The sequence below is a fragment of the Chlorocebus sabaeus genome, chromosome 7, assembly GCF_047675955.1.
Source record: "Chlorocebus sabaeus isolate Y175 chromosome 7, mChlSab1.0.hap1, whole genome shotgun sequence".
In the NCBI taxonomy this organism is placed as follows: Eukaryota; Metazoa; Chordata; class Mammalia; order Primates; family Cercopithecidae; genus Chlorocebus; species Chlorocebus sabaeus.
This window is the reverse complement of record NC_132910.1, coordinates 38407844-38435783: the sequence shown is the minus strand read 5'-3', so window position 1 is coordinate 38435783 and position 27940 is coordinate 38407844. Positions and strand designations below refer to the sequence as shown.

General features: G+C 40.2%; 1 protein-coding gene across 3 annotated transcripts in view; it reads right to left on the bottom strand.

Moving 5' to 3' along the window:
* The window catches only part of AFF1 (ALF transcription elongation factor 1), a 207818-nt gene that overhangs the window by 166958 nt on the left and 12920 nt on the right, over positions 1 to 27940 (bottom strand). For 2 of the 3 annotated variants that reach the window (XM_007999174.3, XM_007999175.3), the window contains exon 2: positions 26550 to 26623. In XM_007999174.3, coding sequence (XP_007997365.1) covers positions 26550 to 26587 — 38 coding nt within the window. In that variant the 5' untranslated portion in view covers positions 26588 to 26623. Of the gene's footprint in view, positions 1 to 26549; positions 26624 to 27940 lie in introns of those variants that run through there. The other variant, XM_073017473.1, reaches the window with a different exon arrangement.

The following is a 27940-nucleotide window of genomic DNA, read 5'->3' as shown; positions in this document are numbered from 1 at the left end:
ATAATACCAGAATGCTTTAAATTCTGTGAACACAACCCAAATTGCTTTAAACCTCTGTGCTTCTGCATGGAAAGCCCTATAGTCAACCCTCCCCAAATCCTTCCACTGCAGGGCAATAAAAACTCTGTGTACTCCTCCCACTATGGAAGTTCCCTTTCTTGTTACATCCCTCCATCATTGAATTTAACACACTGTATTATAGCCATTCATTTACATTTACACTTCTTCTCGTAGGCCTGCTATACTCCCCCTATAATAATTAAGTCTTATTATATGATACTCTAATTACTTGTTTAAATGTCTTTTTTAAAATGTCACCTCCTCAAAGAGGCTAATCCTGACCTTCCTCTTTATCTAAAATTGATCTTCATACCCTCTCAAGTTACTTGGTTTCTCAGATCAAAGGGGTTTTCCCCCTTCACAGTACTTCTCATAGGTGAATTTTAAAAATTTGACTTCTATCTCCCCCAATATAACCTACACTTCATGGGGGCAAAAGAATAACTGTGTTTTATTTGTCACTGTATTTTCAACACCTAATTCGGATATAGAGGTAGTATTAAGTGTTTATATACCTGCATCCTTATATTAGTTCCTGGTTGGGGGGTGGGGGGGAAGGCTGTCGTAATGAGTTTTGCATCCCCAACACATAGCATGTGTGAAAATCTCAATAACTATTTGTTGGACTGAAACCAAATAAAGATTAAAGTGGAAGACTGAGCACAGTGGCTCATACCTGTAATCCCAGCACTTTGGGAGGCCGAGGCAGGAGGATCACTTGAGACCAGGAGTTCAAGACCAGCCTGGGTAATTTGTGAAACCTCATCTCAACAAGAAATATAAAATTTAGCTACATGTGGTGGTGTGCACCTGTAGTCCCAGCTACTTGGGAGGTGGAGGTGGGAGGATGGCTTAAGCCCAGGAGGTCAAGGCTGCAGTAGGTAGAGATTGCAACACTGCACTCCAGCCTGGGTGACAGAGTGAGACTCTATCTCAAAAACAAAACAAACAAAAAAAGAGGTTAAGGTGTGATAAATAGGATTTCCCTAAGAAAACAAAGTAGTGTTGGAAGGGACTAATATGGTTAGAAATACAGAGGAATGGGAAAACATGGCTTTTGGGGCAACGGAGCAAAAACTGGGGTTGTATTATACGGTGCACAGAGAGAACTAGGAAAAGCACTAAAGAGATAAGTGCGTATCGGGTTGCAAGAGACTTGCAATATTTTTCTTTAGGGAGCATAATTATCTATTAGGGAGTTTTTCAAGTAGTCATGGTTTTACAAAAATCTTTATAGCATGGACACAGTGGGACAGAAGAGGCAACAGTTAGCTGGAGAATATCACTCACAAGATGAAAGAGGGTAAGGAAAAAGCCTGGAATTTAAAATCAGAAACGATGGCAAAATACCTTCACTACAAACCAACAACTTGGTTTTTGTATTATGATCCCCCTTTTAGTCACCAAAGCTCTTTTCTGAATTTAACTTAACGTGAGCAAAACACCGTGTACAGCTCTTTAAGTACGTATGAAATATTTTCCTGTGATTTCATAACACTGGCCTTTAAAATATTTTACATGAATATTGCTAATTAGAAAAAATACCATCCTTTCAGGAAATCACAAGTTAGCAATTTTAGATGGCATTTCCTGTCTAATACCTTCATCTGCACTTCAAATCTTGGGAAAAAGCAGCTTCATAGCAACCAAAGTTACAGTGGCAGAACAGCCACAGAAGGAGAACATATTTAATATAAATCCCTGCATTTAAACAAACTCCAAAGTTTAAGTAGGATAAAATTTTAAAAAATGAGTTGGGCCGGGCATGGTGGCTCATGACTATAATCCCAGCACTTTGGGAGGCCGAGGCAGGCGGCTCACCTGAGGTCACGAGTTCAAGTCCAGTTTGGCCAACATGGTAAAACCCTGTCTCTACTAAAAATACAAAAAATGAGCCCGGCATGGTGGCATGTGCCTGTAATTTCAGCCACTTGGGAGGCTGAGGCTTGAACCTGGGAGGCGGAGGTTGCAGTGAGCCGAGATCACACCACTGCACTCCAGCCTGGGTAACAGGAGCGAAAGCTCTATCTCAAAAATAAATAAATAAATAAGTTGAATTCTGCCATAGCACTGCTCCAAGTAAGATGGCCTGACCTGAAGGGCCCCAAAAGAAAGAGAAAAAGAAAAATCACAGTTCTTATTAGAAAGATCTCATGCATGACACTTTGCTGTTTTCTATGATCCTTTAACACTTTATTTGCTCTTCTGCTACAGCATTTATCACACTGTTTCACAATTTGGCTGTGTGCTTATCTGCCAGGTTAAACAGAACAGGGACTCCCATTTTTCTATTCTCCTATTCTCTCCCATAGATCGTCTTTGATCTATCAGATTTTAATGCATCATCTGACAGCAGATCTTCAATAAGTATCTGTAGCATGAAAGAAAGAAAGGAGAGGAGAGGAGAGGAGAGGAGAGAAAATGTTAACTCTGGAAGAAGCAGGCCCTCATAACAAACATTTTCTGAGTCTAGGTAAGAAATCAGCAGACCTGTTATTTGGATATTTCCTTTCTCTTTACTAAATCAATCTGCTTCCAGAAATAAATAAGGAAAAAGACAAGTTGCTACACCAGTCCAAATTCAATACATTAAAAAATGTTGGCCATACCATAACTTACATACTTTTTTATCTACTGTAAGGGGTATAGTAATTTAAGGGAGAAAAAAATTACGAGACCAACTGACACAGAATTGAGAAGCCCAATGTAAAATTCAGCACAAACTATCAAGCAATTCTGCAGATTATGTCTATAGTACACCACACAGAAACCTCACCCTCATCCTGCCCCTTATACAAAAGGCTGCAGCAGCCAGGCGTAATGGGCATGGGATCCAACCAAACTGGTCTCCCCACCTCCAGCTCTGCCAACGCTAATCCACTCCACAGTTGGCTGCCAAAGGAATCTCCCTACAGCACAGCCTGGGATCAACAGGCCCAAAGTGAAATCATCGTCCCCCGCCCTTCACTGCCTCCGTGCAGCAGTGCACTCCAAGTTGATTGCAACACCAAGGTCAGAAGCCGAAGCAGTATCTTTGACCCCTTCCACACAAACTCCTACAAATCCCAGAGATTCTCCTTTCTCAATTTCTTCTCTCCCTTTCCCTTTTATCTTGTTCACCCTGCTTTCAATCCCTCTTCTAGGGCTACTAGCCCTAACCTAGATCAGCTATAACCAACAGAAATATAATGGGGATTGCTAATGTACTTTTAAATTTGCAAGTAGCCACATTAAAAAGGTAAAAAAAGAAAGCAGTGGAATAAATCTAAATAATATTAGGCCAGGTGTGCTGACTCAGGCCTCTAATCCCAGCACTTTGGGAGGCAGAAGCGGGGAGATTACTTGAGGCCAGGAGTTTGAGACCAGCCTGGCCAACATAGCAAAATCCTGTCTCTACTAAAAATTCAAAAAAATTAGCTGGGTGTGGTAGTACACGTCTCTAATCCCGGCTACTTGAGAGGCTGAGGCAGGAGAATCATTTGAACCCAGGAGGTGGAGGTTACAGTGAGCTGAGATCACACCATAGCACTCCAGCCTGGGCAATACAGCGAGACTCTGTCTCAAGATAAATTAAAATAAAATAAATATAAATAACATTAAATTTATAACCCCAAACTGTCTTCATTTTAACTTGTAATTAAAGTTGTTGAGATATTTCACATTTTCCCCCAGTCTTCGAAATCTGTGTGTATTATACCAAGACAAGACATCTCTACTCTAACCAGCCACATTTTAAGTGCTCAGAAGTCACATATGGCCAATGACTACCATAGAAAACAGTTCAAGTTTAGATGGAATGGCCCCATCTACTTTTCGGTCTTTCTTTCCCACCGCCTTCCACTTTCATTTCTCTTAAAAATACTTTAACCTCAGCTATAACAGACCATTCTGGTAATGGAAGGAAATGTAACAGACCCGTTTTCCTTCCATGTCACTTTTCTGGCTCTCCCTTAAGCATGAAATGCCTGCTTTTCTACTCTTCATACTTTTTTTTTTTTTTTTTTTCCTGAGACAAGCTCTGGCTCTGCCCAGGTTAGAGTGCAGTGCAATCACAGCTCACAGCAGCCTCGACCTCCTGGGCTCAAGTGATTCTCCCACTTCAACTTCCCATATAGCTGGGTCTACAGGCACGTGCCACCATTCCCAGCTAATTTTTTTGAATTTTTTGATGGGACGGAGTCTCACTTTGTTGCCCAGGCTGGTCTTGAATTCCTGGGCTCAAGTGATCCTCCGGTCTTAGCCTCCCAAAGTGCTGGAATAATAGGCATGAGCCAATCTACCTAGCGCCCCTTCAAACTTTATCACCCAGTTGAAATACTTGCTGTCTCATTCATGAAGACTTTCCCATACTGTCCACTCATAATTCATCTCTATCTCCTTTGTACTTCCACATCATCTTGCAACTCTAACATTAGTGTTTTTGCCCATGGTGTCCAACAGACTGCAAGCTCCTTAGAGATACAGTGTTGATATTTATCTTATAGCTCTAAAAGAATGCAGCACAGTGCTTTGCACACAGCAGACCTTCGATAAAGCAAACTCTAATTTACCAGCCTTATAATAGACAAGTGTACCCTTAATACCAGTGCATCTGCAAGAAACAGCTGGTTCCAAGGTAAGCTAAACTATTGCTTAATGCCTGCTGGCAAGAACCAAATGTGTGGGTGCATTCCCACCTTGTTATGGAAAAAGTGACACTAACTCATACTCTGACCCAGAATTCTAGAAAATATCATAAATCAGAGGGATCATCTTCATGCAAGAAGAAGACTGAGGCCAGAATCCCTGGACATACTATACAGCATCATGGGCAACAGTCACAAAAACTGATCAGAGACCTAGCTATTAAAAATAACATGTTATAATGCATGCTAGAAAACAGAAATTCCCAGATAGCTTCCTCTGAAAAATAGAGCACTGAAGTGACCACTGGGAAAACTCAGGACCTGGTCCCTACTTACAATGTTTTATGTTCCTGTGCCAAACATTTGACTTTCTCCATTAGTGAAATGAGAGGGAAAGATAATCCCCATCCATTGCAAGGACAGTTTCCTCTACCATGCTTTTCCCATGCTCACTGCAGTGTAAACTCCATAAAGCTTCCAAGTGATCCTGTTAAAGGGCATTTGAAGAGTGCTACTTCTCTGGTGGAACCCTCGAATGGCTTTCTCTCTCAGTCCAACAACTTTCCAATAACCTACAAGGCCCTCTGCAATCTGGCCTCGTTCCAGCTCCCAAACCTCATCCCAAACACTGTCCTCCTCATCATTCTGCTCCAGCCTCACTGGCTACCTTGCTCTTCCACAAAAATACAAAGCACACACTGCCTCAGGGTTTATGCACAAGCTCCCCCTCAACTGCAAAATTCCCTCCACTCCCGGCTCCAGTTCTGTCTGGCAAACTTCCTCAGGTCTCTGCTCGAACATAACCTTAGCAGCAGCACCTTTCATGATGACTGGATATAAAACAGAACACTTTTCCTTCATCCAGCTGACACTCTTTACTCTCACCAAACCTGCTTTATAACCCTGATAAGACTCACGTTTATTTTTCATCTATAATACATGTTTACCCATACACACTAGGATGGAAACTCCAGGAAAGCAGGATCTCCTTGTCTTGTTTTAGCTACTGCATCCTCCCTACATAGAACAATACCTAGAATGCAAGAAGCACTCCAGATATTTTTAACTAAAAATAAAAATATGTACCCTTAAGTAAAAGAGTAACATTTTTATCTTCTGAGGGAGGCAGCGGGATGGGGGTTCATTCCTCCATTTTCTTCAAATAACATTCTAGGAAGTGTTTCCACTTCAGTATCTTTGTTGTTGTTGTTGTTCTTGAGTCGAGGTCTTGCCATGTTACCCAGGCTGGTCTGGAACTCCTCACCTCAAGCAATCCTGCTGCCTTAGCTTCCCAAAGTGCTGGGATTACAAGTGTGAACCACCATGCCTGGCCCACTTTAATATCTTAAACTATAAAACTGATACATGCACATTATGGGAAAAGAACAAACAACAAATATTACCCTTCCATGTATATATTTTTTAAAGTTATCCTATTAAAAAAAAAAACTAAATAATTGCATTCCCCCAAAAGATTAATGTTGCTAGAGTTGGTGCATCTCCTTTCAGACCTGTTCTATGCATGTGTTTATCTAGGTAGATATAGCTCTAACTTCCTACCCATAAAAATAAGATATCTTTGATTCTATTCTGTAATTTGTATACTATATCATGCAATCTTGACGCACATATAACTATCTCACCCTTTTTTAACAACGATTTCATTTCTATTTTGTAGGTACATCATAACATAGAATCTAACACCCTATTGATAAACCGATTCAACTGTCTTTTTTTTTTTTTTTTTTTTTTTTTTTTTGAGATGGAAGCTCACTCTGTTGCCCAGGCTGAAGTGCAGTGGCGCAATCTCAGCTCACTGCAACCTCTGCCTCCTGGGTTCAAGCAATTCTTCTGCCTCAGCCTCCTGAGTAGCTGGGACTACAGGCACATGCCACCACACCCAGCAAATTTTTTGTATTTTTAGTAGAGACGAGGTTTCACCATGTTAGCCAAGATGGTCTTGATCTCCTGACCACGTGATCCACCTGCCTCGGCCTCCCAAAGTGCTGGGATTACAGGCGTTAGCCACCGTGCCCAGACTCAACTGTCTTTCATTTGAAAATAAAAAAAATCTCAAGCCAAATGCCCCCTCTGGTCAAGACAGGATGTCACCTACACATCCTGAACTGAGCAGAAGCTGATGCAGATACCTGAAGGAACAAGGAGGCGCTCTGTGGAGAGGCTACCACGTGAGACCTAAGACCAATGAAGACAATCTTCTGCTCCTGCAAAATGGCCCATTCTCTCTCCTTTTTCCTTCACAATCCAGCCAGCAACTACAAAACTAGAGATGACTCTGGGGCCCACCGTGCCATCTTACTCTGTCATCTTCTGCTCCTTTTTTCCCTTATGAAAGATGAACGATCCCAACCCAGCACCAACCCCCACATGGGCTTAAGAAGAGTGACACCTATTGATTCTCCTTTGCCCATGTGTTATGCAAAAGATATCCATAAAGGGTCCCCCTGAGACCCTCCAATGGCAGACTTTATTTCCTGAGCTGCCTTCGTGATTTATATAGCAGTTTCTCCCCCTCTTCTGTCCCCAGCAGTGATCCCAGAACAGGATGTTGCTCGTAAATCTTTTTCCCTCAGCTTACCTACCACCCACTGACCAGCTTATTTTTACAAGAGTTGCTATTTCCCATACTCCCTCAGTGTAAGACCCCTATTAAGGTCACAGGAGTTTTGTTCTTGAGGTCTTTGCCCAGCATAGAATAGGGCACAGTCGAAATATCATACTTCTGCCATCGTGAGTACTGAAAACTGTACAAACGTCTATGAAGGAATGTCAATATATTTTCAAAAATACATCCTTAATCCAGGGAGACAAAAAACAGGCAAATCACTGAGAAGACATAACCATTTCTTGATGGCAGAGGCCAATAATTATTCTTCTATAAATTATTTAATGTATTAATGGATTGAATTTCTACTGTATCTGCTAGCTCATACAGCTGTCCAATGACAGAATCTTGTGAGGAAGATAAAAACAAAAACAGTTTAAATGCCATAATAAAAGGTTGTATCTTTGAGAAATGGGAGACCATTACTGCCTGAGGGTGAAAGAGGAGGTTTCACGGAAGAGGTGACTGAATCCATAGTTTAACAGCATTTGATGTTCTGAACCTCTCCTCCCCACCTGCTCCTCCCTTGGCTCCCAATACTCTCCTGGGTTTTGTCAGCTTCTTTATCAGCTCCATCTCAACCACCTTAAGCCTTCTCTGCTACTTCGTTCCCACTAAGTTGCTACGTAGTTCAAGTTCCTGAGCACTCTCATCTGTTGGGAAATCTCATGCACAATTGTGATTCATTTTCTACTGAATAAATTGTGTGTTAAGCCCAGACCTTCCCCAATGAACTCTAGACTTCGAGAACCAATTGCCCACTTAACATCTCCACTTGCCAGGATTTTCACAGGCATTTCAAACCTGGACTACTCAAAAAGGAACTTGTACCACCCTCAGTCTTTCCCATCTTGATGACAGCATCTCCCCAGTGACAAAACCAACGATTAAGAATTGTTCTTGAGTCTCCTCTTTCATGCATCCAACCTACCTATTTTTTCTCACTGTTTACAAAAAAAAAAAAAATCATCCAGAGCCCACTGGATTCTCTCCAGCTCTCCCATGCACTACTTACTTCATATCCCCACAATGGGTTGCTTTGCTTCTGCTCCTGCCTATGTCCCACTAAACTCCATTCTCCATTTGACAAGTGAGCTTTTAAAATCATATTAAACCACTAACATATTTAAAATAGTTTGATGGCTTCCCATTACCCTAAATATATAGTCAAATTTCTTAGCATGGCTCACCAGCTCACTTCCTGACCTGGTGCTCTCTGCTCCAGCTACAGTGAACTTCATTCAGTTCCTCAAAACGACCCTATTGTTTGCTTCTGTTTTGTTTTTTCTTTTTGCCCAAGTCTTCACAAGTATGGTTCCTTTATCTGGAACACACATCGCTCTTTTCTCCATTCCTCCACCCAACTTTTTCAACTCTAAACATACATCAATGTTCTGCCTAACCGCCTCTTCTAAGAAGTCTTCTCTGATTAGTCCTCAAATCTACACTGAGGTATTACTCCTATATGTTCCTGTAAAACCCTGTATTTCCCTGATAGCACTCACAGATCAAAGAATGGACTGATGAAGCAGGGATGGGAGGAAGGAATAGTATATGCCAAGGCACAGTACTTGAATGACAAAAGCCTGTATATGGAATTCAGAGATCTTCTCTAAAGCAAGGCACCAAGGTTGAGAGAAGGACAATAGTGATGGGACATGAGACTTGAAAAACAAGCTGAGGCCCAGGGAATAAAGGGACTGAATGCCACACTAAGGGAATCAAACTCTAAAATGTAGGCGATATGGTGCTCTGGAAGTTTTTAACTAGAGAAGCAAAATGAATGTATGGGAAACTTCCTCGTATAACAAAGTTTCTCCTAATTATTATGGAACAGAAGAGGAGGAGCGATTAAATTAGAATGGGAGATAATGGCTTAAATCTAGAGAAGTAGAGGAAGATGTCCATGCACCACAATCAACAAATCCTAAAGGTTCAACCAGCAGACTGACTGAGCCATGTAACTCTTAAGGAGTCAAAAATGCCCATTAGCCTAGTAATGATACTATGATTTTTTTTCTGTGAGCCATCTCTTGAAGCAAATATCTTCAAAATATACACAATATTTCTGCTTTTTGGGGAGCTACAGTGCTTTCCTGGTTTGAAAATGCAGATGTTGGAATCACTCATTGGGGGATGGTGAAGCCACTATGAAAGATTATACAGAGAAAATCCATAGTATAAAAAGAAAGCAAGTCAGGGATAGACATTTGAGGAATGCCAACTTTTATCAAGCAAGATAAAAGGAAGTTTGGTGAGAAATTGAGAGGGCCTCATCAGAATCGCAAGGCAGACGAGCCAGGATGTGTCTCAGAAATCAGAGAAGAGGAAGGATTGACTGCATCAAGCACAAAATTCAATATATATCACTCTGCACACAGTAGGTGCTGAGCATTTGCTGAAGTGCAAAATATACCGTAGTACCTCCATTTAGGATGGGGGTGTGTGTGTAAGATGCATATTTCTCAGATTATCAAGTCATTATCTTACTGTAGAAACTACCACCTTGCACATATCCCAGAACTGAAAGAAAGAAAGAAAGAAAAAAGGAAAGGAAAGGGAGGGGAGGGAAGGGAAAGGGGAGGGAAAGGAAAAGGAAAAGGAAAAGGGAAGGGAAGGGAAGGGAAGGGAAGGGAAGGAAAGGGAGGGGAGGGGAGGGCAGGGAAAGGGGAGGGAAAGGGGAGGGAAAGGAAAAGGAAAAGGAAAAGGAAAAGGAAAAGGGAAGGGAAGGGAAGGGAAGGAAAGGGAAAGGAAGAGAAAGGAAAGGAAGAAACTAACTACCATCCTGGGGAAGTGGGGTGAATACAGCACACCAAAAACCACATTCAATCCCTGAATCAATAGATGTCAGCTCTGAGTTCTCTTAAAAAGAAACTAAAAATACTTTATTTCATACATATCATTACCCTCCAATTTTCTGAACTGGGAAGTTTAATGCACCTTGTCTTCATTAAGGAGAAACCTTGCTGAAGTGTGAAAAGGCATTAGTATGAGAAGGTCATGTGAGTGGGTGTGAGGGACAGGGGTGCAGTGAATTGAGCAATCACAAGCACTGATGCAGGAGAAAGGCCTTTGGAGAAGGGAAGGCATATGCAAATACCTATGGGTTACAATCAGCAAATCCAAAAGCCTCAACCAGCAGACTGACTGAGCCAAGTTAACTCTTAGGGAGTCAAAAATGCCCATTAGCCTAATAATGATACTACCAATTTTTTTTTTTTCTTTTCTATAAGCCATCTTGGAGCAAATATCTTCAAAATACAAACAATACTCCTGAGTTTTTTTCTGGCTACAATGCTCTCCTAGATACAGACTTAGAATGCAAAATGAAGAGGGGGAATTCCCTCTATGGGCTATACCCTTCACTTCTCTTTTGCTATTAGGTGGATAAGAGAAAAGGCTTAGCAAGTGTGTGCAGAAACTGAACATTAACCCAAACCAAACAGCCTGGTTAAAACAGACAAAAGCACTGCTGTGAGAAGACATTGACAAATTAGCCTGAAAAGTGAAATATAGGTAACTTGTAGGCACCACTGGCTCTAAGGCTTGCCTGTACTTTCAAGCAATTTGTTTTTAAAAGGTCAATGAAGACAAATAGGTAGCAGTAAATCACTGTTTACATAATTCTGAAGACTTTATGTAGATGCCTTAAAATGTAGTTTTCAACAGTTGAGTCAACAACGAGTAATTGTCTTAACAGTTACAGACTTTTTCACAGTAACACTAAGTTAACCCATTAGTAACAGAGTAAGAACTTCGGGTTGTTTTTCTAAGAAAGGGCAAATAAATACCCATTATAACCATCCTCCACATCAGCACTCCTCCATCTCTCTATGACAGCAACAATAACTCCAATAGCAGCAAACTCATATCACTCATTAATTGCTGGTTATTTGCAAAACACAGAGATATTGCTGAAGGATTAAATAGGTCTTTGGTATAAAAGACATTTACAACTCAGATGGATATATGATATGGAGGAAAATAACTACTAAAGGTTTTATTAGTCTGTGTCTAATCAGGGGAGAGAAATCATACAATAATGCGAACAGAAATTTAATATTTAAAAATATTAAGCTATGATAGAGGAATAACAATAAAGATGTATAGAACAACCCAGGCGGCTGGGTGCGTTGGCTCACACCTATAATCCCAGCACTTTGGGAGGCCAAGGCAGGCAGATCATGAGGTCAGGAGATTGAGACCATCCTGGCCAATATGGTGAAACCCCATCTCTACTAAAAATAAAAAAAATCAGCTGGGTATGGTGGTATGCACCTGTAATCCCAGATACTCAGGAGGCTGAGGCAGGAGAACGGCTTGAACCCGGGAGGCAGAGACTGCAGTGAGCCAAGATCGTACCACTGCACTCTAGCCTGGTGACAGAGCGAGACTCGGTCTCAAAAAAAAAAAAAAAAAACAACCACCCAAGGCATGGTGGTTCATGCCTGTAATCCCAGCACTTTGGGAGGCTGAGGCAGGAGGACTGCTTGAGGCCAGGAGTTCAGGACCAGCTTGGGCAACATGGTGAGATCCCAGGTCTACAAAAAAATTATATTAAAAAAAAAAAAAAACAGTCTAGTCATGGTGGCTTACACCTGTAATCACAGCATTTGGGAGGCCAAGGTGGGAAGATCACTTGAGCCCAGGAGACTGAGGCTGTAGTAGACTGAGGCTGTAGTGAGCCGTGATTGTGCAATGCTGCACTCCAGCCTGGACAACAGAGTGAGACACTGTCTCAAAAAAACAGAAAAGGTGGTATTTCAGCTGAACCTTAAAGGATGACTAGAATATCAATAGACTGAGGAGCTGGAAACGGGAGAGAAAACTCACTCCAGGTTGAGGAAACAGTTTCATTATTAACCCTGGGATCATTGGCAAACCACTTAATCCCTTTAAACTTCAAATAGAAATACCTGCCTGATCTACCCTACAAGATCTTTATAAGGTTAAAGTGCAATACTGGACTAGGAATAAGCTTTTTAAAAAGTTTAAAGCATTAGATGAACAAAAGTAGATGGTAATACCTGCACATAGTAACCTGAACGCAAGCTCTAATGTGAACTCCCTGTGGACTAATCTACCTCCACCCCAGTTCCTTCCCTCCCCCATGATACCAGTTTTTCTTCTCATCCCCTCTCCCTAGCTCCTAGTTGACACTTTTGACATCAAAGGCTCTCCACAAAGTCTTTGATGAATGAATGAATATTGGATTATCTTAAGAACAGAGAACTTCCATTTAAAATCAAACTAACCTGAAGGAAATATATGATTTCTATTTACTTAACCTAAAAGGGTAAAAAGTATTATTAAATGAATATCTAGTTTCTTTACACATAGTTACCTTTTTTTTTTTTTTTTTTTGAGACAGAATCTCACTCTGTCACCCAGGCTAGAGTGCAGTAGTGCGATCTCAGCTCACTGTAACCTCCGTCTCCCAGGTGCGAGCAATTCTCATGCCTCAGCTTCTCAAGTACCTGGGATTACAGATGTGTGCCAGCACGCCTGGCTAATTTTTCTATTTCCTGTAGAGATGATGTTTCACCATGTTGCCCAGGCTGGTCTCGAACTCCTGGCCTCAAGTGATCCACCCACCTCAGCTTCCCAAAGCGCTGAGTTTTACAGGCATAAGCCACCGTGCGTGCCCTACACTTATCTTCATATGTACCCTAAACTATATCTTAAAGTAATATTTTAGTAAGAAATATGAAATGAGAATTTTATTGAGAAATTAATTCATAGTGTCACCTACCATTTCAAATTACCCAAACTCTTAATAATATAAGTTCCAGAGTAACAAAAATCAGACTCATCATCACCTGAACTCACAGTTGGCAGGAACATGTGATTACACAGTTCACACACAGTGCCAGGCGCTGGTCCCAGACAATGCTTCAGAGTTGGGTCTCAGAGCACGGGAAGGCTGCTTTCCCTGTACTGCCCAAAGAAACCCAAACTTTTAAACCTCAGGTGTTCTATGAACATCATGAAGTTCAAATTCTCCACACCCTAGGTGCTGAAATTATCAAAGGCAAGTCAACAGAAAGGGAAGAAAATTAATATTTATTAAATGTCAATTGAGTACCAAGCACTCTGTGGGCTTTAAATGAATGTATATATTTAGTCCTCATTACGATCCTTAGTTTACAAATGAGAGAACTAGAGTTTAGAGAGGTTAAGAAAATTGCCCAGCATTACCTGTCTCATGGGGATACCACTCAAACCCAGATACAACTGATTTCAAAGCAAACTCTCCTAATTAGGCTGCCTCTCCAGCTGAAAATTTAGTGGCAGGGTCCCAGGGAGCCTGTAAGAAGTGTTCCACTCACCAGAGTCACTACTGCAGGTTGAGGACATGAGACAGAAAAACAAACAAACAAAAAACCAATGAAAAAATAACTGTTCCAAATATCCTCCTATCTCACCTCGTGCATTCCCTTTGCTCTCAACTCCCTTTGTCTTTTACAAGCTACTGAGGAACAAATTTTTTAAAATATATATTTTAGGCAAATAAAATATAGTCTCCACTCTCGTTTATTAAATACTCTGTCGTACTGGAAAATTAAACCTCCATTCTTAAAGGAGAATTTCATATCTCGTTTACCAAGTGCTCTGCGGGGGACAGTAAGCCTCTGCCGGATGTTGAAAGATAATCTAAAACGAGAACTGCTACAACTTCTAACCGTTGAGAGGTTGATTTATTAACAGGGCAGCCACCTGACATCTGTGCAATGCTGTAACAGACCACAAAGTGCTCTCGGAGAGCACACATCATCTCACCGCGGCGATGAAAAGAGCTCTGAGAGGTAAACTGGGGAGATTCTAATTTAGGATGGGAACCACCTCCATTCCTTAATTTTTTTTTTTCTTTTTTGGTAACTAATCTTTTCATCTTTTTCCTGCCATATGGCTCACTAGTGACCCCTCATCTCATCACCCAGCCTCCCCTTCTCATACCCCCACTATGTCCCAGTGCAAAGAAATCAGCTTTGTTCCTTCATTGGAAAAGATGCACATTTCTCTGACTACTGTAGCCATGCTGAAACTATCTCCCAGGAACAACTTTTTATCTCATTCATGTCAAAAAAGAAGAGTCAGCTAGAGATCTGTGGCCCAAGACTCAGAGTTTTAAACCAGAGCTCAGAAATCATATCCCTGCCACCAGCTTCTACAAAGACAAAATGGAACAGGGACTTGAGGGTCCGGTGTTGGAAGGAAGCTAGCCACTGATGAGTCAGTTAACCTTTCTTTTCCCTTTTTCATCTGTACAACAGAACCTCATAGGGAGTTATGAGATTGAAAGCGTGCCTTTCAAATACTTAGCACAGGTCTCGTCTGGTCACTGTGCTTATTGAATTAAATACTGTCGTGGGTATCTGTACTCATGAAGGCAGGGTTAATTTGTGGTGTCTCCCACATTTTCACCATTCTGATATCAAAGTGGAATGGAAGGCCTTCAATACTCTTATGTGTAGTTGGAAACATTTCAGCTGGAGGACAGCTTCTCTCTGACAACCATCCAGGGATGCTGTGCTCCTTGCCAGCTGTGACCTCTGCTCCTTTCTCAAGTCTTACAACTTGCTTGGAAGATAGGCTCAGAAGGTGATTACTAAACATGTGGAAAGTCAGTAAATACAATAGAATTCTTGGGTGCCCAGTGCCTTACCAGTTCCACTCAGGTTACAAAGGGCAGTCTCTGACCTCCAGTTGTTTAAAATCCGGTTAGGGCTTGGACTGACCGCAACAGAGAAGCCAAGTGGAAAAACAGTAAGAGATAAGCTTGGTGAGGAGCTGATTACACAAGGAGAGTTTACTGAAGGTGGGCTTTAACTGCAGGCTGAATTTAGGCAGCAATTTGCTATCTTAATCCCATAAAATGTTGTACTATTTTTAATAGTGTTGCTTTCAACACCATAAAGTATGCACATACTTTAGTTTTGGTTAAAGGTTTTGATCATATTCAAAGCCTTGTAACTACACAAATAAAAAGAAATACTATCTTTAAACTCTAAAGCCACTGCCTTTGGACTTCTTTTACAAAGAGCTAAGAATTTACTTAAAAACGAACCTTTTTCTACACTGCACAGGAATAAAGGAGTTTTCCTGCTGACGTTGGGTGGGAACAGGAGTAAAGGAGCCCTCAGTCTCCGAGAGGAGCAGCACTCAGAAATTCCGCCCTGTTCTACTTTACTGTAACAATAACACAGCACAACCCACTGCACTTCAATTCTCAACACACGCAGGATACCTGCAGGGCCGTCCTAGGCACAGCATTTTTCCAGTAGTGTTTGAGATTTGGAGTAGATCCCGGGAAACAGTGGCAGCTCCCTTGTAACCTTAACAAAGATCTTTTCCAGTGTGAACAGTCAAAATTCAAACGGAGAGCAGGCCCATGCTCACCACTAGGAAACCCTGTTTTCCTTTAATTAAAAAAAATGTAGAGGTCATCCCTCAGCTTTGTTTACAAGTAATGAGTCCAGCAGCCCCCATTTATCACCCCTGGAGATTCTTTTACACTTTGATGTGAAAAGAGTCAGGGCCCATTGTGATTTCAACTATTCCAACAGCAGTCCTTTCATTTGCAAACGAGGCCCTGGCCCCCAGTTAGAACCAACTGTCAGAAAAAAATTCATTGCCTTTCCTTCCAATTATTTATCAGAGACAGAGGAGAGAAGCTGGCTTTAAGACATCGCTCAAGAAAAGGTTCCCAGCACACCCCTAATGCATTCCTTACCTTCCCTGGTTCTTTCGGCCCAGAATGCCCCTTTCCCAAATTCCACAGCTCATGAAAGCCAATCTCTGCTTTCAAACCATCCCATCTGGAATGACTTTCTCCTTTAAGCTTTCACAGAAAACCCAAGGGGCCTAACATTACTTATCATTTAGGTGTCCCTCCCTTAGGGCAACTCTGCAATTTTCTCCAGAGCAAGGAAAGTACCAGCACTCTGACTTCCCTAACAGACACTCAGCCATCCCAACAATGGGTTCAAAAGGCACCCATTTTTTCCCCATCTCTACCAGTCTCTCACATTGGGAAAAAAAAAAAAAAAAAAAACATGACTATTAAGGAACTTTAAAAGGGAATGAGGCTTTAAAGATTTATTGAACTATTTAAGAAGTGTGAAGTAGTAGACAAAAAGAAGAAGGGACCCAATACAACTAAAGAGGTTTCTTTTTTTAATGTAAACTTTTAAAATTAAAAATAACATGCATTTCTTAAAGTGCAGAGGTCACATATAAATTTTCACAGAATGATATACTCTTGTAACCAACACCCAGATCAAAACAGAATACCGGCACTCCTGGGCAATTAAACTATTTTAAGCAAAAAGAGTTATCTTGAATCCAACCAAGCTTTTAGTGCTAACTTCATTCTTCAGGAAATACATGGGATAGGTTGACAGTTTCTCAATCTCAGCACTACTGACATTAGAAACCAGAAAATTATTTGTGGTGGGGGCCATTCTGTGCATTGTAGATGTTTAATAGCATCCCTGGCTTCTACTCACTAGATTGTGATGACTAAAAATCTCTCTAGACATTGTCAAATGTCCCCTGGAAGAGAGGGAAACAAAATTGTCCTCCGTTAAGAACTACTGGTATATTGAAACAAGTTAAACACATTAATAGGAAACAAACAAATCCACAAATTAGGACATACATTCAACTCTGTTTCCTTAACTAGTAAATGCTCCCACCCCACAAGTAAATAGAGTAAATGCTGCTCTAGATTAAGACTCAAGAGACAAAACCTAATGCAATATGTGAACTTTGGTTTCCTTGAATCAGGATGAAGACAATTTTATTATTTATTTTTTATTTTATTTATTTATTTTTTTGAGATAGAGTCTTACTCTGTCGCCTAGGCTGGAGTGCAGTGGTACAGTCTCGGCTCACTGCAATCTCTGCCTCCTGGGTTCAAGCGATTCTGCTGCCTCAGCCTCCCGAGTAGCTGGGACTACAGGCACATGCCACCACACTTGGCTAATTTTTTTTATTTTTAGTAGAGATGGGGTTTCACCATGTAGGCTGGGCTGGTCTCGAACTACTGAACCTTAGGTGATTTACCCGCCTTGGCCTCCCAAAATGCTGGAATTACAGGCATGAGCCACCACACCCAGCCAAAAACAATTTTAAAAGACATTTTAAAACAATCTAGAAAGTTTGGGGCCGGGCATGGTGACTCACACCTGTAATCCCAGTACTTTGGAAGGCTGAGGTGGGCAGATCACTTGAGGTCAGCGGTTTGAGACCAACTGGCTAACATGGTGAAACCCCGTTTCTACTAAAAACACAAAAAATTAGCCAGGCGTGGTGATGTGCGCCTATAATCCCAGCTACTCGGGAGGCTGAGGCAGAAGAATCACTTGAACCCAGGAGGTAGAAGTTGTAGTGAGCCCAGATTGCACCATCACACTCCAGCTTGGGCAACAAGAGTGAAACTTCGTCTCAAAAACGAAAAAAAAGAAAAAGAAGAAAGTTCAGAGATAGACTAGGTATTAGATGAATCCAAGATGTTAATTTTATTAGGTGTGAGACTGGTATGTATTCACGTAGGGAAATATCCATATATTTTTAGAGATGCACATAAAGTATGCAGAAGTGAAGTGGAATTTGCTCTAAAATAGTTCAGCAAAGAAAAAAAGTAAAAAGGATAGTTTTTTTTTTGTTTTTTGTTTCTTTAAGTATGGCAAAATTGGGCTAGGCACGGTGGCTCAGGGCTGGGCGTGGTAGCTTAGCGGGATCAGGCCTGTAATCCCAGCACCTTGTGGGGCTGAGGCGGGAGGATCACCCGAGGTCAGGAGTTCTAGACCAGCCTGGCCAACATGATGAAACCCTGTCTCTACTAAAAATAAAAAATTAGCCATGTGTGGTGGCATGCACCTGTAGACCCAGATACTTGGGAGGATGAGGCAGGAGAATTGCTTGAACCTGGGAGGCAGAGGTTGCAGTGAGCGGAGATCACACCACTGCACTCCAGCCTGGGCGACAGAGTGAGATTTCGTCTCAAGAAATAAGGGAAAAAAAATTCCAACCAGAAATGACCTAGTTGTCCCAGCATTCCCCATAGTCTGATTCACATACTCAGCTATGAAGGTCTCTGCAGGCCTTTGCTTTCTCCAGTAAAATTAGGCTACTAATATGAACACCTTACAGAGCATAGAAAACATGACTCAGATTTTGAAATAATGGTTCCCCAGCTTCTGCAAAACAGGAGAAACTGGAACTGAAATTCTCTTCTTCCTAAAGGAGGCTGACTACTATGGCTTCAGAAGAAAAGTACTGTTACAATGGAAGGCCTCCAGAAAGAAAAATGGTTCTTTCCCACATCAAGACAGTATAAAATTAGTATCCCTACAAAGACAATGTTATCCCCAGCAATTCAACTCAGTGTTCATCTTATCTACCACCTGGACCAAGTTTATCACCTAAAATGATATAATGCCAAATGCCTGGACTAGTGTCCATTATACTGAAGGCACAAAATAATTATTAACATTAATTCATTCTCCTCCAACTCTTAGCCTTAGTAGGGAGTTCAGGGCTAAAGACAGAGAGAAAAAGTACATGCAAATAAACAAAACTGACCCCTGGGCACAATGGCTTGTGAGCTTAGAATAAAGATGACTCTAAACAGAAACCTACCTTAGAGGCAAGCAATTCCTCTCCTAAACATCTGCCCAAAAGAAATAAAAACACATGTGGAACACTGTTCATAAAAACAAAAAAGTGGATACTACCTAAATGTCCATTAACTGACAAATAGTACAAAGATGGCACATCTGTGCAATGGAATATTATTTAGCAATAAAAAAGACTAAAAAACTGATACCTGCTACAATATGGATGAATCTTGAAAACTTTATCCTTAGAAGTCAGTCACAAAAACTCATATGTTGTACCATTGTACTTATATAAAATGTCCAGAATAGGCAAAATTATTGAGGATTAATGGTTACCTGGGACTGGGAATGAAAATGGGATTAACTGTAAACAGGTAGTTCCATCTAGATGGAAATGTTCTAAAGCTGGATTGTACTAATGGTTGCCCAACTCAGTAAAGTTACTAAAAATTAAATTGTATACTTAAAATAGCATGTAAATTATACCTCAATAAAGTTACTTATGTTGTTTTTCAACATGACTGTGCCACTTGTAGAAGAGTAAATACTAAGTAGCAGTGTTTCCTTATACGCAAAATTTAACTTTCCTTTTGGGAAATAACTAATTCCAAAAAATATTTCCTCACTTCTCAGATAAGTCTGAATCTAAACTCTTCTAAACCCATCAAACTGAGTGACTCATCTTAAACTACATATGACAATGACACATACTTATCAGTTAGCAACCATTTTCTACAGTGAAGGAAAACAAGGTGTTTTGTATAAGAAATATTCTTGCACTTGTAAATCAGGCCAGAAACTACTTCACTTGAAAATGCGGAAACCTTATTTCCCCATTTCACAATTCCAGGTGTGCACTATTTACAATGCCCAGGCCAATCACTATTTCAGGAAAACATGGCCTACAGCCATTAATCTCTCTAGTAAGCATCTAGAAGTTTGGTCCTTGATTTACTTGCACAAAGAAGATCTGTCCATATAATAGGTGTTAATCTGTTTAACACCTTGTAGCTTCCTCAATAATTGAAAACTCTTCTCAATTAGGAGAGTTAAACATTATTTCAAACTCGAAAAGGAGAGCTTCCAGGGCTACAGTATTCCATCCTATATGATTCAAGGTTCACAAAATCCAATCCCTCAAATCTTTCCAAAAACTGAAAAGCATCTCAGCAAATCTCCTAAAACACTTCAGTACCCACTCTGAATGGCAGAAGACAATAAAATTATGTCCCATCCATTTGGTGGTATAGCCTGAAATGACATTTCTTTCATTCTTATGGTTTACCTTAACACATTTTCCCCTGTCCTCAAGTAAAAAATTTCCCAGAATATATCCCAACTTTACTCTCTGGCTTCAGTTACCTGCACCCAATTTCAGAAGAATGTGATTTAGCACACCCTTTGTAAAATTTAATTTTAGTTTCAAGATTCCAAAGAGAAAATGAGACATTTCAAGCAGCTGATACAAAAGAGTAAGAAGGGGAACACGTTAGTGAAATGGCAAAAAGGCACATTTTCTCCTTCAATAAGGAAAAAGAAATTAGAAAGTCCAATCAAAGCAAAAGCACTATTCAAAGATGAAGCAATTTAAAATTTGGTATTAATTTGAACAATTTATTCAGTTAATGATAGTTCACTAGTCCTGATCAATATGAATCTTCTGTTCAAGTAGTATTGGGGCTGACGTTGGAGGAGAAATAAAATCCTAGACACCATTTTCCTTCTCAATCAAAATAATGTAAATAATGCTTATTGGTTTTTCCACTTTTATTGTCATTTTAAAGACAAAGCTTGCAAGGGCACAAATAATCATAAAATAAAATATGCTATCAATCTGGATAAAACCAAAACAGACTAGCTGGAGGGAAGGTGACAGTAAGGAGGTGGAACAAAGAGTAAGGATAATTATATTATCATCTTAGACCATGAGAAGTTGATGGGAAAGTAATATCCTAATATAAAATATATGATAAAGATATTTAAATATATTGAACAGAAGAAATAAAATACAGCATGGGCTTGAACTGCGCAAGTCCATTGACATGTGGATTTTCTTCTGCCTCAGGGACATTAAGACTTTCTTCTTACACTCAGCATGAAGAGGATGAGAATGAAGACCTTTATGATGATCCACTTCCACTTAATGAACAGTAAACGCATTTTATCTTATGATTTTTTTGAGACAGGTCTTGTTCTGTCACCTAGGCTGGAGTGCAATGGTGTAATCTCGGCTCACCACAGCCTTGACCTCCTGGGCTCAAGCAATCCTCCCACCTCAAGCCTTTACCCCACCCCAACCCATCAGTAGCTGGGACTACAGGTGGCTAATTTTTGTATTTTTTGCAGAGACAGGGTTTAACCATGTTGCCCAGGCTGGTCTCAAATGAATTCCTGGACTCAGTCTGCCCACCTCAGCCTCTCAAAGTGCTGGGATTACAGGCATGAGCCACCATACCTAGCCATGATTTTAATAACATTCTCTTTTCTCTAGCTTACTTTATTGTAAGAATACAGTACTTAATACACATACAAAATATGTGTTAATCAGCTGTTTTTGTTATTTGTAAGGTTTCCCCAGTCAACTGTAGGCTAATTCGTAGTTAAGTTTTTGGGGAGCCAAAAGTCATGTAGATTGACCCCTAAACCTCACAGTGTTTCAAATATCAAAATGAATGGAAACTTTATAAAATAAAGGAGTATATACTATGTGATTATATTTAAATAAAATTGAAAAGCAGACAAAACAAACGCAGGGTGTTAGAAGTCAGAACAGCGGTGACTTTTAAGGGAGGTAGTAGCTGAAAGGGGACAGGAGAGGAGTTCTAGAAAGCTGGTCTTGATCTGTTACACAAGTGTGTTCACTTTATGAAAATGCACTAAACTAGGCTGGGCGCGGTGGCTCACGCCTGTAACCCCAGCACTTCGAGAGGCCGAGGTAGGTAGATTACCTGAGGTCAGGAGTTTGAGACTAGCCTGGCCAACATGGTGAAACCCTGTCTCTACTAAAAACGTACAAAAATTAGCTGGGCATGGTGGTGTGCCAGCTACTCGGGAGGCTGAGGCAGGAGAATCGCTCGAACCCAGGAGGCGGAGGACCCAGCGAACCGAGATTATGCCATTGCATTCCAGCCTTGGCAACAACAGCAAAACTCCATCTCAAAAAAAAAAAAAAAAAAAAAAAAAGAAAAGAAAAGAAAAGAAAAGGAAATGCACTAAACTGTACTAACAATGTCTGCCTTTCTCAGTCTGTTAGACTCTAGTAACAATTTTTAGAAAGAACTATTAAAAAGGGGGAGGGAAGGAAGGTGAAGAAATATATAAGTGAGCTCAAATTCAACAGTGTCAAGTGCTGATAAATCTGGAAGTCACAGAATAAGCTTATTGTTTCTAAGAACTATAACAAATATTGTCTTTACACATTACATTAATATTCTGTCCATGCTTATGACTTTTGATAGCCCTGAGCAAAGTAAGGGTTCATGCTCAGACTTCAATTTAGTTTGAATGATTAGAGCTGCGTACTCAATATACATCTCTTTCCTTTGCAAATATGTCCTAGTCCTGGACCAGTTCCACATGAATTTAATGTTTTTTTTTCTGGGCAACTAAAAGATTAAATACCTATCATGATTAAACATTTAAACAAGTGAGCTACTGGTGTGTATTGAAAATAGAACTTTTTAAAGGATATCCCCAAGCTTACCACTTGTACTAGGTACTAAAATTAAAAGGAGTATACTGAGGAGGTGAGGAGCCAGAAATTATGATAAAAGTAACAAATAATAAGAACACTCTGTAATTGCTAGAATGTTCTAAGGGGCAGTTACCCATCCAAACTTAATAATTAGCAAAGCCAAAAAAAAAAAATAAGTAAGAGAATATAAAGTATCTTTTTTTAGGCCGAGGGCGCTGTGGCTCATGCCTGTAATCCCAGGACTTTGGGAGGCGGGAAGTAGGGGGTGGTTTACAGATCACAAGGTCAGGAATTCAAGACCAGCCTGGACGACACGTTAAAAAAAATATATACGATAATTAGCCAGGTGTGGTGGTGGGCACCTGTAGTCCCAGCTACTCAGGAGGCTGAGGCAGGAGAAAAGCTTGAACCTGGGAGGTGGAGGGGCCAAGACTGCACCACTGCACTCCAGCCTGGGAGTCAGAGTGAGACTCCATCTCAAAAACAAACAAAAAATATATATATATGTATTTTTTTGACTTTAAGTTCTGGGATACATGTGCAGAACATGCAGGTTTGTTACATACATGTGCAGAACATGCAGGTTGTATACACATGCCATGGTGGCTTGCTGTACCTATCAACCTGTCATCTAGGTTTTAAGCTAAAATATCTTTTTAATCACGTCAGTGATAATACTTTTACCCACTATAATTGATTCATCTACCAGAAATAACACACGAACCAACGTCAATAACTCAACCTTTTTGAAATATCAGACCTCCACGAAAATCTTACAATTAAAATTTAAAATTTCTTCAGCTCCTTAAATTCTCACCAGTCTGATATCTACATTCTTATAGGAATACGTTTTAATAGCCTACAGTAGTCAACTCTAACTGATGAATTCAAAGGGATTCCAATCAAAATGCCAATCATAATTTTTCTAGAAAATTATTAATGACTTCAGAGTACATTGAGAAGCATGAGAATGAATAGCTATTAAAATTCTAAAAATGAGAATTACGAAGAATCTGCCTCAATATTAAGACATATAAAGATACAGTGAAACAATATGCCACAGTTGCCAAAAAACACATCAATGGAGCAAAAGACAGCCCAACAACAGCCCCAAAACTGTGATAAAATTTAGACCTAGCATTCATATCTGTGGGGAAAAGATAGGTGATTTAATAAATAACGATGAAACAATTGTCTAGCTTTTTGCTTAAAAAAAAAATGGTTCCTAGCCAGGTGCAGTGGCCCACACCTGTAATCCCAACACTTTGGGAGGCCAAGGCAGGCAGATGATAAGGTCAAGAGATCAAGACCATCCTGGCCAACATGGTGAAACCCCGTCTCTACTAAAAAATACAAAAATTAGCTGGGCATGGTTGTGTGTGCCTGCAGTCCCAGCTACTCAGGAGGCTGAGGCAGGAGAATTGCTTGAACCTGGGAGGTGGAGGTTACAGTGAGCCAAGATCGTGTCCCTGCACTCCAGCCTGGTGACAGCAAGACTCCATCTCAAAAAAAAAAAAGAAAAGAAAAGAAAAAGAAAAAGAAAAAAAAAATGGTTCCCTAACATCCCCCATCTTTACCTTTTCCTATTAATATGAAATATACAATATATTCAAGTTAACTACATATGGATCAAAATATTAAAAAGTCAAAGAGGGTCAAGCAGCTAACTAAATGTGTGAATCTGGCTGTGCAGAGAGCTATAACGAATTGAAAAGTGTCAGTGCTTTCTCAACTTTTTTTTTTTTTTTTACATCAAGTCTCTGGGACAAACGGACAAAGCAGATGTCTGCGGGGGAAATTAGATAGGAGCTCTGGCTGACCTTTAGGCTTGTGGGGAGGGGTGGGGGGAATCAATATCGTGGCACACCTGAAAAGCATTTGATGGCATACCACTTGGGAAGTTCTGAATTAGAAAGCCTGTGTTCTGCTTAAAAGAGCTGAAGCTATTCAATTCTGTCTGAGCACTGCTACATGGCAGTGCAAGCCCAGGGTTGCTAAATCTTAAATTTTTCATGAGAAGATAGAAGATTGTTAAGTAAAAAACATTGGCAGATAATTTCTTTCAGAATTCTGTGACAGGCCAACCAAAACCCATATGTTGACCAGATCTGTCCCACAGTCCACCAGCTTACAAGTTCTGATTTAAATGCAAAAATGAAATCGTACAAGTGCCAGCAAAGAACACATGACATTATTTTCACAATCTTGGAGGAGGAGAGACCTTTCTAAGCGCAATCAAGGCCAGAATCCATAAAGGACAAGACATTTAACTACATAAAAATGTAAAACGTATGTGTAACCCAACATTATGAATAAACCTAAAGACAAATGATAACAGCTTTCCCCCAGGCTCTAGCAGAATGTGAATTGCAGCAGTCAGGGTCAACTGTCTTCCCTTTGGTGAGGGGAGAGAGTAAACCAAGTTTAACAGGCCCACAGTGATGACCAGGAACTGAATCATTTCCTAAGTGAACCAGAAAGGGGGAGAGGTGGGAGAACATTTGGGATGGTCCACAATTGCAGGCACCATCATCTAGTCCATGGCATTATAAATATTAGTTAAATAAGTCTGAGTCTACATTTCCTATAATGTTTTTATTTTTTAGACTAGTCAAATGCAGTAGCAAGAAGGGGGAAAATAATTCTATCATAAATAGAAATTATGGCTGGGCATGGTAGCTCACACCTGTAATCCCAGCACTTTGGGAGGCGGAGGCAGGTGGATCACCTGAGGTCAGGAATTCGGGACCAGCCTGACCAACATAGTGAAACCCTGTCTCTACTAAAAATACAAAAATTAGCCAGGTGTGGTGGCATGTGCCTGTAGTCCCAGCTACTTGGGAGGCTGAGGCAGGGGAATCACTTGAACCTGGGAGGCGGAGGTTGCAGTGAGCCAAGATCATGGCACTATACTCCAGCCAGGGCAACAGGAGCAAAACTTTGTCTCAGAAAAAAAAAAAAATTAATTAATTAATTAATTAATAGAAATTATGATAAAAGTAACAATAAAAACAATTCTGTAATTGCTAGAATGTTACTACAAGGGGTAGTAGTAATATTTAAAAACATTTAATATGTTTTTGGTGTGGCACAGAGGCTCATGCCTGTAATTCCACTACTTTGGGAGCCCGAGGCAGGGGGATCACCTGAGGTCAGGGGTTCAAGACCAGCCTGGTCAACCTGGTGAATCCCAGCTACTTGGGAGGCTGAGGCAGGAGAATCGCTTGAACCTGGGAGGTGGAGGTCGCAGTGAACTGAGGTCGCACCACTGCACTCCAGCCTGGGCAACAGAGTGAGACTCCATCTCAAAATATATATATATATATATTTTTTTTTTTGAGTAGCTAATAGTTTAAATAAAAACTAATCAGTGATAATTCTTTCTGAATGTCAAATGAGTTACTGTTTAAAACTGCTTCAAAATGTTAATAGTATCCCCTCAATCAAAACTGATCAATTACTATATGCAAGAAGGCACTAAATTGTGTGTGCAGAGTTGGAGGGAGAGATGTGAAAGGGGCAAAATATAAATATGAAGGAATTCCCTCCTTCACAGCTTTCCGGATGAGGTGGATTTGTTTATTTATTTCAAGCACAGGCTGAGCATGTGTACGCTTTCCCCAAATCAGTGCAATCTTGTTATCCTGAACACAGCATTAGAATGCTGATTTAATCATTTAAATTAACATCACATTTTTAAAAAATGAGTTAACAGACTCGGCAATTGCTAGCTTTAAACGACAATATGTAGCCAGTCCAACAAGTTTGACTTCATGTAGAGAAAACTGAACATTTCAAACATTTTCCTGCACCAGTGAGTTCTTAAGTTGCAAAACTGAAAAAGACCAAACTTATTCATTGAAAAGTGGATCATAAAATTAAATATCAGCATGTCTTTGAATCATAGATTCCATGCTTACCTGTTGCCACTGCTGGTGACTCTTTCTGTAAATGCCATTGTTCCCAGTCAGTGGAAAGTGGCAAGCCTGTTCATCTGAAAGAGAAACAAACAGCAGCCCGTGAACATTAGCCTGTGGGTAAATTCAGGGATACACATGACCTGTAAGAAGTTTTCCTGGAGACAGAATTCCAAGTTCTCATTTGAATTAGAAAATGGTTCTCCAATTCCCAGGTTGCATGAATAAACTATCTAGTATATATCAAAGGCCAACTGCACTTTTAACTGTGAGGCTGCTTCTCAAAGCCATTTCAGCAAGAAAACAATGTGCACAAGTTTACCATAATGAGGAGGGGGAGGAGAAAAGGAAATACCATTCCCCTGGTGCCTACTTTGTGCCAAGCATTGTGTCAAATATAAATAAGCCCTTTGAAAAACGGCATTTCATTAATACATTATAATAAAGTTGCAAGGCAGATACTAATATCCTATTTTATAGATAAGAAAATGGAGACTCAAAATCATAAAATAAAATAAAAAAAAATGTAGACTCAGTTTTAAGTAATTTGCCTAAGGTCACAGGTTGTGTCAGCATCCTCACTAGAATTAAAAGGAAGAAAAGTTAAGAGTGTCAAGTATGCAAGAGAAAGGTAATCAACAGGTCATTCTCACAGGAGAATGCAACACTTAACAAGAAAAGTGGGTCCTGGTAACAATCAATCTTAAGATTTTACTTCCACTCATTAAAGGTACTTAATCAAAACAAAACCCAAATAAAGCAACTACTGAGCATTCTTTCAAAACAAGACTGAATTTGGGGGAAAAATTAGTATCCAATCTGGGCAGATAGTCTTGCTACTATCTTGTGTAACTCTGGAAACAACCTCTCATGGTTAACACTGTCTACAGCTGTTTCCTTTTCCCTCTCTAGTGAGTATTTATAAATTGACTACACTTATCCTAACTTGCATTAAATAGTTTGTATGTTTTACTTTTCAAACATCCTTAAGGCAAAGGTATGTTACTAAATTATCTTAGTACAGACTCGACAAACCATTTGATACAAATGGAAACACACATTAAATTTGTAATCATTTTAACTTACCTCTGTTTAAGAGGCTGTTACAATTTTGGCTGAGGTTGAAACACTGAATATAGTCCTTGATAGCTCTATTCTTACTCCTGATAAGGTCTTTTATCTCCCTCTCCATGGAATTTAAATTGCTGACTTGCTAACTACAATGTTTCCATACTAGCAGACATAATTTGTCACTCTATCTCCTTTCTCAAAAGATTGCAGCATGGATGTTGCAAATATTCTAGTTAACTCACACTAGCAGAGATCTACTTTTCAGGGTCAAACATGTGTCACTCCTCTGACCAGCAATAGTGGCCCCCTAGGCAAGTTTTCTC